At 42.7% G+C, this 14,001-nt stretch overlaps 1 protein-coding gene across 4 annotated transcripts in view; it reads left to right on the forward strand.

Annotated features, from left to right (window-relative positions):
- DOP1B (DOP1 leucine zipper like protein B) overlaps window positions 1–14,001 on the forward strand; it is a 97,896-nt gene that overhangs the window by 74,564 nt on the left and 9,331 nt on the right. For 2 of the 4 annotated variants that reach the window (XR_011533855.1, XM_070597454.1), the window contains exons 24-32: window positions 156–211; window positions 1,761–1,865; window positions 1,966–2,032; window positions 2,398–2,542; window positions 7,362–7,444; window positions 7,662–7,771; window positions 7,894–8,040; window positions 9,283–9,344; window positions 9,841–9,969. Coding sequence is in view for 2 of the 4 variants with exons in the window: in XM_070597454.1 (XP_070453555.1) it covers window positions 156–211; window positions 1,761–1,865; window positions 1,966–2,032; window positions 2,398–2,542; window positions 7,362–7,444; window positions 7,662–7,771; window positions 7,894–8,040; window positions 9,283–9,344; window positions 9,841–9,969 (904 nt within the window). In the remaining 2 variants the exon portion in view is untranslated. Of the gene's footprint in view, window positions 1–155; window positions 212–1,760; window positions 1,866–1,965; window positions 2,033–2,397; window positions 2,543–7,358; window positions 7,445–7,661; window positions 7,772–7,893; window positions 8,041–9,282; window positions 9,345–9,840; window positions 9,970–14,001 lie in introns of all 4 variants that reach the window. The other 2 variants (XR_011533854.1, XM_070597455.1) reach the window with 1 other exon arrangement.

Consider the following 14,001-nt stretch of genomic DNA (forward strand, 5'->3'; position numbering starts at 1 on the left):
GGGGGAACTTTCATGTTTATTATTACATTTGAAAGACTCTTTGGCTAAAAACCTTAGCTTTGTTAGGATGTAGAATCTGTTTCATTTTGTATTTGAATTCTTTTTCAGCCCGTTTCCTACCAGTGTGGAGTAACGGGTTTCACTTTAATTTGCAGAAGTCGCCCCTCGTGGATATCCCCGTGCTGCAATTCTGCTATGCTTTCATCCAGAGGTAATGCAGCCCCTCAAAGCGCCTCCCAATTGTGGGTGCTGTTGCAATGATTGTAAATAATTACTTGGATTGTGTTTCTTGACTGTGGGAAAGCCTTTGTTCATAAATACCTTAACGCTGTCCTGATTTCTTCCTGAGGTGTGGGCATGCCCTGATGATCTTACTCATCCTTCTCCAGAGACCTAATCTGACATTTCTCAGTTCGTGTGCTGTATGTTGAACACTCTGTGTTAGCAAAGCTTTATGTGAGGCTTGGTAAACTTTAAAAGAAACAGTTCACATTGAGTTGATACCAAAAAAGAGAAAAGGAATGCGTTCAAGACCTCTTTTAGAAAAAGGAGGTGTGTTTGTTTTTTGTGCTGTCCTCACTACATCCCTTGTGTTCTACTGGATGGCTTCTGCTTGGGTTTATGAGCTTAACGTCCATCCATATTCAGCAGTCTCAGCGACAGGAGGTATTGAAGCAGATTCTCCAGGCATTTCTCCACGGATGAGAAGGAACTTGACTGGGCCTCGTTCACAGCTTTCAATGGCACGCCCCAGGGGCAGCTCCCAAACCCCTCCACCGTGTGGGGCATTCTCTGTTGCCGTAATGAGGATGAAGGTGATACAGACACCTTCTCAAGGAAGCTTTCATATCCTCACATTTGTTTCTGGAGTTTCACAATAAGTAAATCTGACAGCTAGGTGCAGGCTCCTGGGTTCACACAGTTCATGTTCTGTGTGGTTATTGTGACTCACCACATGCTGAAGGTGCAGGAAGGTAAATCGAGGGTCATGACCCCGGGAGTCCCTGAGTGTGGGGTTAAGTTCAGACCAGCTGTTCACCCTTCACCCATAAGCATCATTGTTCTTTCCTCCAGGAGCTGAAGATGAACTGGTCGCGTCTCCTCATGATAGCTTAATAAGTACTGTAACACAGGCGTCTGTGACAGTGGTCTCAGGGATGTCTGAGCTCTCACAGCAGCTGTGGGTCAGATGCCTGTTGTCCTCCTTTTGCAGAGGAGGCACTGCCGAGGTCACTCAGGAGGCAGGAAGTTGGGGACCAGGACTCGAACCTGGGGCCCTCTGGCTGCAGCTGAGCGGCAGCGGATTGTGCTGTGTGGCCTCACTTTGTAGCAGCAATCTGAATCCTCCTCATGCCTGGTGGGGCTTGACTGGAGAGCTGCTGAAGATAGCTTCCTGGTGGATGCGGCCCCTGACCCAAGGCTTTGCAACCTTCGAGCAGTTGTCTCTGTTACCAGCAGCACCAGGGAAGCTGAACGTTAGAGCTAGACAGGCCGAGAGACTAAGGCTTTTATTTCATAGACGAGGAAACGGGAAGCATCTGACCTGTCAGCAGCAGGATTTCAGGTCTCCAAACTAAGTTCTTGCCAGAATACCAAAATGGAGCTTGTGTATGTGTTAATTTAAAAAGAACAAACAGATCAGTCAGATATGCCATCTTCCCTCTGCTTCTCAACCACTGGATCAAAAAATGATAATAAGTACACATTTTGTTTTGACTTATTCACGGTTGGGTATTTTTTCCTATGTTTTTTAAAAACAGGCTCCCAGTCACAGCCTTACAAGAGAACTTTCCTTCGTTGTTGGGTGTGTTAAAGGAATCCGTGCAGTTGAATCTCGCTCCCCCTGGGTATTTTCTGCTTCTCAGGTATCTGTCGTGTCCCAGCATTCACGTTACTGTATTTTTCTGCTGGAACCTACTTTATTTCTGGGGCGTTCTGAGTCTAAAGTTGGTTGTCTCTCAACAGCATGCTGAATGATTTTGTCACAAGAACCCCCAACCTAGAAAGCAAGAAGGATCAAAAAGACCTTCAGGTCTGTATGTGAAAGCGTTGGACAGACTATTAGTGTTCCAGGAGCTGCCCGTCTTCAGAGGATGTCGTAGATAGTGAACGCTGCGCAGAATCAGATCTGAGATTGGTGTTCGTTCTCAGGTCTAACTTCCTCCATTCCTGTCTGTAAAATCTCATCAATAATTTTTAAATGCTGATGCTATTTTGGATAACATTATTAACTTGTTTCTTTTTTACTTTTTAACGTGGCTCGTAGAAAATTTAATATGGCCTATATGGTTCACAGTTGTGGCTTGCATTATATTTCTGTTGGATGGGGCTGTTTCAGGCACTTAAGTTTCTTTTCCTTAACTAACTTTCTTTCCTCTTTCTTCCTACTGCTCTCAGGAAGTCACTCAGAGAATCCTGGAAGCTGTGGGGAACATTGCTGGCTCTTCCTTGGAACAAACCAGCTGGCTAAGCAGAAACCTGGAAGTGAAGGCCCAGCCTCAGATCTCTCTGGAGGAATCTGACGCCGAGGAAGATTTGTATGGTAGGTGTGGAAGGGTCAGAAAATAACTCTCGCTGCCAGCTAGTGGGTCCAATTTTTTATTTTTCCTAAATAAACTGTCTGTTTTTATTTCTCACAAATAAACAACAGGATTCACTGATAGTGTCCTGAGTGACGTGTGCCACTGTGTTAAGCCCTAGGTGGGGGGCCAGGAAAGTAACTTGCCAAGATAATTTGCATAGACTCAGTGATAGAAAGCTGTGCGGGGAAAAAAGAGTATGAGAATGCATGTTTTCCTTTTTGTGGAACCTTGGAGAGAGAACTTAGAAAACCAACAAACTGTTGTCAGGCAGTTTACGTCGTGTATTTCATTTCCGACTAGCACGCCCTGGCCTTTCAGTGATCCTTGTGTGTAGTCGTCGGCAGAAGTGTGAAGATGTTGTAATGGGGGTCGCGTGGACGAGGCGGACTGCAGCATTATGATGTTATGGCTCTCTATGAAAATAGTCGGGAGACTTGCAAAAGAGACGCGTGTGTTTACTCGAAGGATCAGTCATCAGCCAGGTCCTCTTGAGGAGTCTGGATTAAATTCAATAGTGTAGATTGTCGATTGCCAGTGTCCCAAAGGCCACCAGACAAATCTGTCAATGAAGCAAATCTTAGCTTATTAGACCTACTGCAGTGAGGGAGACACTTAGAGTGGCAGGAGTGTCTCACGGGGGGCCTTGGGGGAGCACGTGTATAGGGTTGTAGGGCCGTGGCTGAGCCATTTGTGGCAGATCTTTCAAGGTGGAGAACTGGTGGGGATCAGGCAGTTAATGATAAAATACCTCTCGATGGTTGGGCGCAGCACAGGTGAGGGTCCAGAAGTGAATCTGGGTGAGCACACTGCTCGTTTTCATAAGTAAGCCATTGTAGTTGGTTTACAGTTTTTCTTTCGGGATTAAGTATATCTTGGAGCAAGTAATTATTTTTGCTGGTTCTCAGTATTATTTAACACTGGGACAGGAAAGTCTGCCCAGTCCCAGTATTGCTTAACAACGGACGAGAAAATAGATTTGGTCTCAGTTTTATTATCACAGGGGCAAAAAATTGCATTTGAGTTCTCAGTATGAACTCCATAGCAGAGTACCCACCACAGAGTCGATGTTCGAAACCGTTAGCCTTTCTGACTTCTGTCATAAACATTCACACTAGTTACAGCAGCAGAACCAAAGCTAAATTTGTGCTTTTTAATATACAAAGGGAGAAGTGTCAGGAAGTCAGAACTCTTTGCTCTTGCAAGTAACAGAAATCTATTTTAGACTAACAGAAATAAAACAACAAGATAAAAAACTTTGGCTCACGTAAGTGAAAAGCCCAGGCGTCAGTATCTGGTTTCAGGTATAGCAGGTGCTCAGAGGAGGTTAGTCAAGTCCCATGCAAAGACTCTGGTTGGCTCCTCTCGGGCCATGCAGCTGACCCGGAGGACGGGAAGAAGGGCTGGTGCACTGGAGCCACGAGAAATGGGCTCCCACCTGAACGCGGGGTTCTCTTCCCAGGAGGAGGAAGGGTGGTGTGCTAGACAGACAAACTGTGGTACCCCCATCCATTACTCTTGCCGTATTTGTTTGATAGGAAGTGTTGTGGTTTGCATAAGAAAAATAATTACACTGTAATTACTCTATAATGAAGACACTATAAGTGGTATACTGTCATTTGCTAATATAAACCAACAATTATGCTTTCTCAGGCTGTGGTTGTGGTTGTAGTTGTGGTTCTAGGGAAAGAGAGCTCTTGCTTCTCCTTGGCTAACTTGCCCTCAGTTATTTCTGTTGTACATACTATCATAGGGATTACACTGCTGCTCCACCGCCAGTGCAGCTGTGCTGGCTGTGTTCAGTCAAATGTTACTGGGCCTGGCTTTTGTGCAAAAATTACATTTAACCTTAAGACACTACTGTGGTAAAATAATTACTAGATTTTTTTAAAAAAAAGAAATGATAGGGGCTGTCCTGGTGCTGTAGTGGTTCAGTTCGTGTGCTCCACTTCGGCAGCCAGGGGTTTGCAGGTTCAGATCCCGGGTGCAGACCTATGCACCGCTCATCAAGCCGTGCTGTGGCATCATCCCATATATAAAATAGAGGAAGATTGGCACAGATGTTAGCTCAGAGACAATCTTCCTCACCAAAAAAAAAATTATAGAATTCCAAAGCTGGAGGTGATTTTTGAGCTTCTCAATAAAACTTAATTAGTAAATTATAAAGCACCAAAAAACCCAAGTGTAGACCATAACTGTATTTTGTTTATGTTTCAGTCTTGAACAAACTAAGTGTACATATTGGCCATATAAAGCATGATACAGAATGAGGCTTCAAAGTGAAGTATATTTCTCCACTTAAAGTTGTATGCATGCAGTGGATGTGCAGGTTCTTATGTGTAGATTTGCGTCTGGTACGTGGCACACACTGTGTTCTGCACACTGGTGCCATAGCAGCAAACAAAATGAGCTGGGCCTCTGGGCGTGGAAGATGATAATCAAAAAATAAATTAGCAAAGGGCTCCTTTCAACTTTTCTGAAAATGTAAAGTTATTTCAAAATAAAAGATTTTTTAAGGGCCAAAAAAATAAGTAAATTACCGAGAGAATTTCGGGGGGTTCTTAGTACCATGAGGCAGCGACTGAGAGTAGGACAGGGGTCACTTTAGATGTTCCAGAAGACGTGCCCGAATAAGTGACAGTTGTGCTGAGAAATGAAAGATAAGGGGGCAGCTGCACAAAGACCTGGGAAGGCACTGCCCAGAAGGGATGGCAAGTCCTTGAGGTGAGAGTGGGCTTAGACCAAGAAACCTGAAGACTGGTGTGGCTGGAGCTTAATGAGTGGTCGGCAGAGGTCAGGAAGAGAGTGGGGGCTGAAGGTTGTTGGACTTGTTATAGAGCATGGTTAGGAGCTTGAATTTCATCCCACTTGGTGCAGGAAGCCATTAAAGTGTTTAGAGCAGTGACAGGATCTCATTCAGTCTTTAAAAAACAATTGCTGTGAGCAACATGGGCTGTATCAGATGAGAGCAGAAACTGGAAGTCCAGTTAAAAGGATTTCCCAGTAGTTTGGGCAAGAGATGATGTTGGCTTGGAGGCAAGGGCGATGGAGAAAGGTGGACTGATTTAAATGCAAGGTCAACAGAACTTGCTGATGGATTGGATATAGTGGTTTAGAAAAAAGGCAATCAAGGATGACTTAGGTTTTTGGCTTAAGCAATTATTGAGGTGAAGACTGAAGCAAGAACATTTTAGAGAGAGAAATTGAGTTTGGTTTTGCAAGGATTAAATTTGAGATGTCTGGAAAAGAGAAGGAGCCAGAAAAAATGATTAAGTGGTCCCTGGGGTAGGAGCAAAACCAAGACAGCATAGAGTCATGGAAACTATGAGAAGAGAGTGTTTCGAGAGGAGGGAGGAGGAACCCAGTGGAAGACTGCTGAGAAGTAGAGTGAGATAAGGCCAGAGTCACTGGATTTGACAATATGGAAGTCACTGGAGGCGGGAAGACTTGATTGGAGTAGATGGAGAAGAGGATGGGAGATGAGGAAGAGGAGATAGTGAGTATAGATAACTCTTTGAAGCTTAGTCGTCAATAGGGCAGTAACCAACCAGAACAAAGGACCAAACAATATCTTTTATTTGGTCTGTTTTTAAATTGGAGTATATCAAAGCATGTTTGCATGGTGATGAAACACTGTAGCAGGGAGGAGGGAATTAATGCCCAAGAGAGAAAGGATAGTTAGAAGGCAAAGTCCTTGACAGCCATAGGGCCAGGATTAATATCATAAATGGAATTATTGTTCTTCAATAGGAGCCAGAAACATGGCCATCAAAATAGGAGACAAGGCTGAGAACATGGATATAAGTTCTGGATGGTAACTCATAGTGGCCAGACTGAGGGAGTTCCCGTTTGTTTACATTAATTTCCTCAATGAAATTATCAGGTGAGGTTATCAGCTAGGAAGGGATGGGTATTGATGTTTTATCGAGGGAGGATGTGAAAGAATTATGTTGGAGAGTGAGAAAGCCAACATACCACTGAGGTACAAGTGGTAGGATTATCTGGTAGCATCAGGTCCTTTTGAGATTCATGGTCATGAAATAAAGTGAGATCAGTTTCATAGTGGTTTGGTTTTCCCCAGAGCGTTTAGCTACGCAGAACTACATAGGCACATCATTCAGTTTAGCCAGCGGGGCATTTTTTTAGGTGAGTGCTTCAAGGGGAGAGAGAAGCGAAAGAGTTCCGGATGTTTGCAAGTTAGATGATACATCATGGGTGTAGGTGGGGAATTAGACAACAGAAGGGCTGGAGGAATTGATGGGATTGATGGGTGGTTAAGGTGGTAGACTCAAGGGATGGGAGGCCTGTACAAGGAGTCAGGAAATTGTCAGAGCAGAGTTCAGGAGTAAGTGAGCAGGAAAGATAACATGTGGTCAGAGTAGGATGCCGGAAGTGGAGATTTTGGAAATCAGTGAGGTCAAGGGTATGATGGTGACAGTGGGTGGCTGAGCTGGAACAGAGTAAAAAATTGTTGGAAGAGAAAAGGTCAAGGGGCTCAGAGGCCAGGATAACATCCCGAGGGATGTTGAAGTTCCAAAAATGATGATGAGAATAGAAATGGGGAGGAAGACAGTGAGTCAATCCTAATTTATTTGATCAAAATACCCAGATTCTTAGGTGCTAAAATTAAACACGTTAACAGAGAAGAATACCAAACATATATTTATATACATAATCAGTATGAAAGGTGGGGGCTAGCCACTCACGTTCATGTGGTGCTTTGAGGGCATAAATGGTGGCCCACTCACCACGATTAAAACCCAATGCTCTTTCTGTCAGCAGATGCTGCTGCTGCCACTTCGGCGATGGTGTCCGCATCTGCCCCTTCGGTGTACAGTGTGCAAGCCCTCTCTCTCCTGGCAGAGGTAAACACACAGCTGACTTGTCACCCCTTATGGAAGTTACTGCCGTCCTGATTCTTTGCAAAGGTGGTCCATTCTCAGGTGCCAGTGAGCTCGTCAGTCAGTCTTGGCCTCGAGCTGCACCATGGAGTTCTCTTGTTAGGTTCCACCTTCACAACTAAATTTCTTCTTGTCACTTGCTTCAGAAGGTTTCTGTTATCTTGCGATCCCGTTCTTTTAGGTTCTGGCATCTCTCCTGGACATGGTTTATCGAAGCGATGAGAAAGAGAAAGCGGTGCCATTGGTCTCTCGCCTGCTCTATTACGTTTTTCCTTACTTACGCAATCACAGGTAATGTTGTGTCCTCCACGTATCCCACCCAAATGTAGAAAAATAGGTGATGGGAGAGCATCAAGTGGTCTTCACTGGACAGTCTCTGACCTTGACCCCTTTTACTTTACTCCCCCATTTAGCGCCTACAACGCTCCCAGTTTCCGGGCTGGCGCTCAGCTGCTGAGCTCTCTGAGTGGCTATGCCTACACAAAACGAGCCTGGAAGAAAGAAGTCCTGGAATTATTCTTGGACCCTGCTTTCTTTCAGATGGACACTTCTTGTGTGCAGTAAGAAATGCTGTCCTGATAAAAACGTGCTCTGAATCTTCAAGAGGAAAAGTGTTTCAGTTTACATAATTAATTCTCATACGTGAAGTGGGATCAGAGATAGCATCAACCCAAATCATAGGGCATCACTGTCACAAGCTCATATGTTAAGTGTGTATTCATGGGAGACGAATTAAGTCTTTTGAAAATACAAAGGCACCTTTTTCACAAAAAGAATTTCAGGGGGCTGGCTCAGTGGCATAGTACTTAGGTTCACGCACTCTACTTCAGCGACCCAGGTTCATGGATTCGGATCCTGGGCACAGACCTACACCACTCACCAAGCCATGCTATGGCAATGTCCCACATACAAAATAGAGGAAGACTGGCAAGAGATATTAGCTCAGTGCTAATCTTCCTCACCAAAAAAAAAAGAAGAAGAAGAAGAATTTCAATTAAAAGAGCATATTATTCCTAAAGAACATAATAGGGGCTTCCAGTGGTACTTGGTCTAGTAATTCTTATCCTGACCAATGTTAAGATGACAGAGCCTGCTGGTGATACTGCAGTGTTCCTATCCCATGTCTCAGCTTACGCTCCATGAGTTCTTACTGAGGCCTTGCAGCTGGCCAGGCTCTGCGCTGGCGGCAGAGATCCGTTGTGATACAGCTGGGAGATCAACTTCCTATGCCTTTTTCTTGGAGGTCAACAAAACCACTCCATGACTCCCCCCCGGGCTTGGCTAATGTGTCTTTATTAATGGTAGGGATAGAGGGTAGAGATTGGTCAGCTTTTTTGTATGGCCTGAAAGTTAGCCCAACCACCACCAGAGCCCTGTGGCTCTCACCCTGTAATTCTTTTGCTCTCTGGGGGAGCCCGTTTGAAAACTAGTGGTCTTTGTCTTCACTACCCACCATTTCTTCCCATCAACACAAGTATATGAATATCATCCTGTGCGCACATATTCAAGGGCAACCCTTGAAAATGCCAAAGTACTTTGACGACTTATATTTTCTTTTATTGTAAGCTGGGAAGTATTCATTATTTCCCATGTTATTCATTCCAGTATTCATTTCCCGCGTTAAGGTTGTAAATGAGAAGCTTTTGCTTAGCTTTCTCGTATATGAAAACTATTCTTTTCACTAACTTCTTTTCAGAAAGCAATTTTTAATAGATCCTAAAGGGGCATGTTCTTTTTTGAGGCTTTTAAGTATACTGTCATCCTTTGCATATTTGATTAATTTTGGTTTTTTTAATATCCAGTTGGAAGTCCATTATTGACCATCTTCTGACTCATGAGAAAACAATGTTTAAAGATTTAATGAGTAAGTTCTGTGTTACCTGTACATAAGTCACACTTTCCAGGACCAATGCCATCATAATCAGCTCTTAGCACATATTTCAGAACCCTGCTCAAGCCTTTTCTGGTGCCATCTAAGCCACAAACTAACGTGATGTGCACAAGGTCGGGACAAAATGAATGAGCCCTTCAGTTCTGATCTATTGACAAGAATGCCTTAACAGCCTTTCCTACAGCTTTATAGTGGAGAAATACTTTTGAAACCAGTGATAAGTTTACCATAATTTATTAGGAGTACTTTTGTACAGCTCATATCCTCTTCTAATACCCTATCGTTAAGTATCACTAAATAATAAGTATTTTTACAAATAAATATGAATAATAACCATATGCCCTCACTTAATAAAGGCGATGCTTTTTCACCAGGGAAGATGGGAGTTACACTAGTATGAATTTTCTGTCACTTACCTCTAAGTGTCGTTTTCTCACGAAGTGAAACTTATTTGCTGTATTTATTCTAGACATGCAGAGCAGTTCTTTAAAACTGTTCTCAAGTTCTGAGCAGAAAGCCATGCTGCTAAAGCGCCAGGCTTTTGCTGTCTTCAGTGGAGAACTTGATCAGTACCACCTTTACCTCCCTCTGATCCAAGGTAAGGCCACCTCCCTCACTCCCAGCCCATCCCCACACACAGGCGGACCCACGCCTGGCTGAGATGGGCTGCTGCTGGAGGGGCCCACAGCATGTTTGGCAGAATAGTCAAGTGTTAAAATGAGTGCTCAGCAGGAGTGATCGGAGAAGAAGCTGGAAAGTTCTATGTCAGTAAACCTGAAACTTTATTTTAAAAATCAATTCTTATAATGCTATTAATTTTTATTAGGTAGTTTTTAAAAGTCTGACAGTACTTTCGCAGCAGTCTTCTGCTAGATTCTTCCTATAGTCAAGATACTTCGAATTTACAATACTAACTGAGGCCAGGGAAGGAGCAAGATTTTGGAGAAGTACCTAATTTTCCCATAACAGTTTTTTCTCTTCTTTGTACTCACTATATCATCTGTTTCAAAAATGAATTATTGTGGATATTATACATGATTTTGAAGGGTTTTTTCCCTCCTTATAAAATGTTGAAGCTGCAAAGCGGACATTCTGTTTTTAATTTGCCCTCCTACAAGATAGAAAAGAGTTCTCAAATAGGAATGTGTTTTCCTTAAGACTCATAGCCTCAATGGGATCAAATAAAATTAATACAATTCTCAAAGGATTTTTTGTTTAATATTATGAAGGTGAGTTTAACAAACAATTCTACAAATATTAGACTTATGGTGTAAAATTTTTTTGGAGGGTATCAGGTTTATTAAGGTATAGTTTATATACAGTAAGGGTAACCCTTTTGGTTATGCAGTTCTGTGGATTTTAATAAATACATATAGTCCTGTAACCACACCACAGTTAAGGTAGAGAACATTTCCATCACCCCAGAAAGTTTCCTCATGCCCCTTAGAAATCATCCCCTCCCCTTACCCCAGCCCCTGGCAGCCACCAATCTGCTTTCTGTTCATATAGTTTTGACTTTTCCAGAATGTCATATAAATGAGATTAGATAGTGTGTAACCTTTGAGTCTGGCTTCTTTGACTTGGCATAATATATTTGAGAGTCATCTGTTTTATTGTATTTATCAGTAGCTGATTCCTTTTCATTTGCTGAATAGTATTCCATTCTGTGGTTTGTTTACCCATTCACCAATGGAAGGGCATTTGGGTTGTTTCCAGGTAGAATTATGATATAAATCTCTTACTCTGCCCTTTTAAAAAAATTTTTGGTAAACATCTGTCAGCTCACAAAGCATGTGCTTCTTCTCATCTTGATGACTCTTGATATCAGTACTATTTGTCAGTCCACTTCCCTGCTTGTTTAACTATTTGAGAGGTCTTATTGTTTCAGTTCGAAACAGTAACAGATTTCACAATTATTAATTGTGACAATATTTTATAGTTACAGTATAAAATACCTTTATCCTTCAGCTCACAATTTCAACATGTACAGCACATAAGATTTTCACATCATAATATCTTGAGTACTTCAGATATGTGAAAGCAGATATTCAGATATTGACAAATACAAGTAGCATGCCTTTCTTGAATTATTCATAAGAGGTTGATTCAATCAGATGACGACCAGGAATGCCAGGAAAGGCGATGGCAGCCCTCCAAAGACTTCGGCTGAATGCAGGCAAAGCTGAACTCTGTTGCATCCCTGCACAATCGGGAGAGGAGAAAGAACAACTAGAGGGGTCGTGTTTCCTCCAGCTCGTGCGCAGCATCCGTGACAGTGCTTTATGCGCCTGGCCACTGGACGGTGGTCTGAAGCACACTTTCTCGGTAGAGGCAAGAGGAGGAAAATAAAAAGGAGAGCATGTTGAGCAGTGTACCCAGCTATCCTTTCAGTGCCTTCTTACCCTGAGAGCAAATACTTGTTCCTTCTCTTTCATCTCCCATCACTCACTCCCCTAAAATTTGAGCTGAGGCCCAAAAAAGCTAAAGAGACAGTATTAGGTGTGTAGAACAGGAAAAGAAGAGACAACAGCCTTTCTCAAACAGTGGTGTGGAGAATTTGACATTGCAGGATTTAAACATCCAACAATTCTGAGAAACCATGCCTCTGAGAGGGAGAGAGAAGTAGGGGCAATATAATACTCTATACGTTATTTATATTGTATATATAATATATATTTGTATATAAAATAAAGTCAGCATAGTGCTGACTTAAATAGGAGATGGGTTTTGTGCTCTTAGGGAAGGAGGAATTTCTCTAAATAAGTATCCTCCATTTGGATAGCTCAAGTGCTGTATTTCTAAAAATACTATGTTAGAAAAATAAACATTTTACCCCCTTTAATTTTTTATTAACTGACAGTTTCCTCTATCTTGTCATTGTCCCCAGGACTGTTGATAAGCCAAACCTCCATGAGGTCCTGTGATGATAGAATTCAGAGTGTTCTCTGACACAGTCTTGGGACACTTGACTGGTCCCTGTGTGGCAGTGATGCCCAAGTGAGGGGAGTAGATGCTTCCAGAAGCTTCTAGGTTGCACACCATGGTAAATAGTTGAGGCCTAATAAGAGGCAGGAATAGGGAATTTCTAGTGTTTCTCTTTTGGGATACCTTCTGGGTCCTTTTTCCTTGATTTATAGCACCATCAAGTAGCACTAAAAGAGGTCGATGTGCACAGGGTGGGGAACTGAGCAGCTCCATGCATCTTGGCTCAAAGTGACGTAAATTTTACATTGATCGTGTCAACTTAAAAAGCAAATTCGCCAGTAATTTTACCCTTAAACCAAGTTTATTCAGGAATAGCCAAAAGAATTGCAATTTGGTATGTGCACGCTATGGGGAACCGTGGGCAAATCTGGAGACAAGGGAAAGAGCAAAAGGAGGAACAGGGAGGGGCTGTTCTAAACGAAAGTCCATTGGAACAAAGTAACAGTTCAGGGTAGCAACAGCTTCTCATTGGCTGAGCTGTGGGCTCTCATTGGCTGGGCTGTTGCTGGGTGTTTAGAGAAATCTTCCTTCAGCATTATTTGGGGTAACTAACAATGTACAATAGGGCGTGAGAGCTCCCCCTACTGGCCTTCCTGACTCTGATTTAGTTGAGTTTTCATTTGACAATCACAGAAGAACTGGTAAATAAGCCCAAAGCAATTATTTAAAATTTTAAAAAATGACAAAATGCTGTTTGTCTAAAATGAGAGGGGGATAGGCATCACCCCCCAACAGAGGCCCCTGACTCTGGGATCAGAAAGATCTAGAGGCAACACTCTATTCCCTTTAAGCCCAATGAGTATGGCTCATCCTAGGTCCATTGGGGTACTGTCCATCTTTTAAGTCTTTCTTATTGTCCATTAGCTCTATTTTTACACCAGGATACTGATGCTCAGAGAGATTAGCACCTGCCTAAAGTTGTGTTGCCGCTAACTGGCAAAACCTGGAGTGAAATCTGAGCCCTTTGGCTCCCAACAATAGGCCATGTTCTTTAGTGGGTGTCCTTTGAGGTAGGTGGAGTCAGGGCGCTACTCCTGTTTCACAGATGGGAAATGAGGACTCAGCAAGATTAAGTGGCCAGCCTAAACGAGGCACTGCAACTTGTAACAGTAGTACAAGGATTCTGGCCCAGGCTTCCTCCAGCTCTCTGCTCATAAGGACTCCTTAAGCTTGTAAGGTTTATCACTCAGCTAAGAAAGGAATATTAGACGTTGAAAAAAAAATTAGGGATTCTGAAATAGATCATCTTGGCTGAAGAAAAATCTCATGAATTTAGTTTTTATTGGGAGCTGCAATATGAAATATGCCTTATGTGTACAAACCACTTTTAATACTTTATATTTTGAAATAGACTGACTCATGAGAAGTTGCACAAATAGTGCCGAGTGTTCCTGTGTACTTTCAGTCCAGCTTCCCCTGGGATAACATCTCCCATAAGCATAGTCCATTATCAAAACCAGGAAATCGACATTGGAATGTTACCATAACTCAACTAGAGAGTTTTTCAGATTTCACCAGTTTTTACATGCACTCTTTTTTGTGTATGTTTGTGTGTGTGTTTAGTTGTATGAAAGTATCACATACACAAATTCTTGTAGCCAGCACCACAACCACGATACAGAACTTTTCCATCACCACGAAGCAA

Source organism: Equus przewalskii, chromosome 27 (genome assembly GCF_037783145.1).
Source record: "Equus przewalskii isolate Varuska chromosome 27, EquPr2, whole genome shotgun sequence".
Taxonomy (NCBI): domain Eukaryota; kingdom Metazoa; phylum Chordata; class Mammalia; order Perissodactyla; family Equidae; genus Equus; species Equus przewalskii.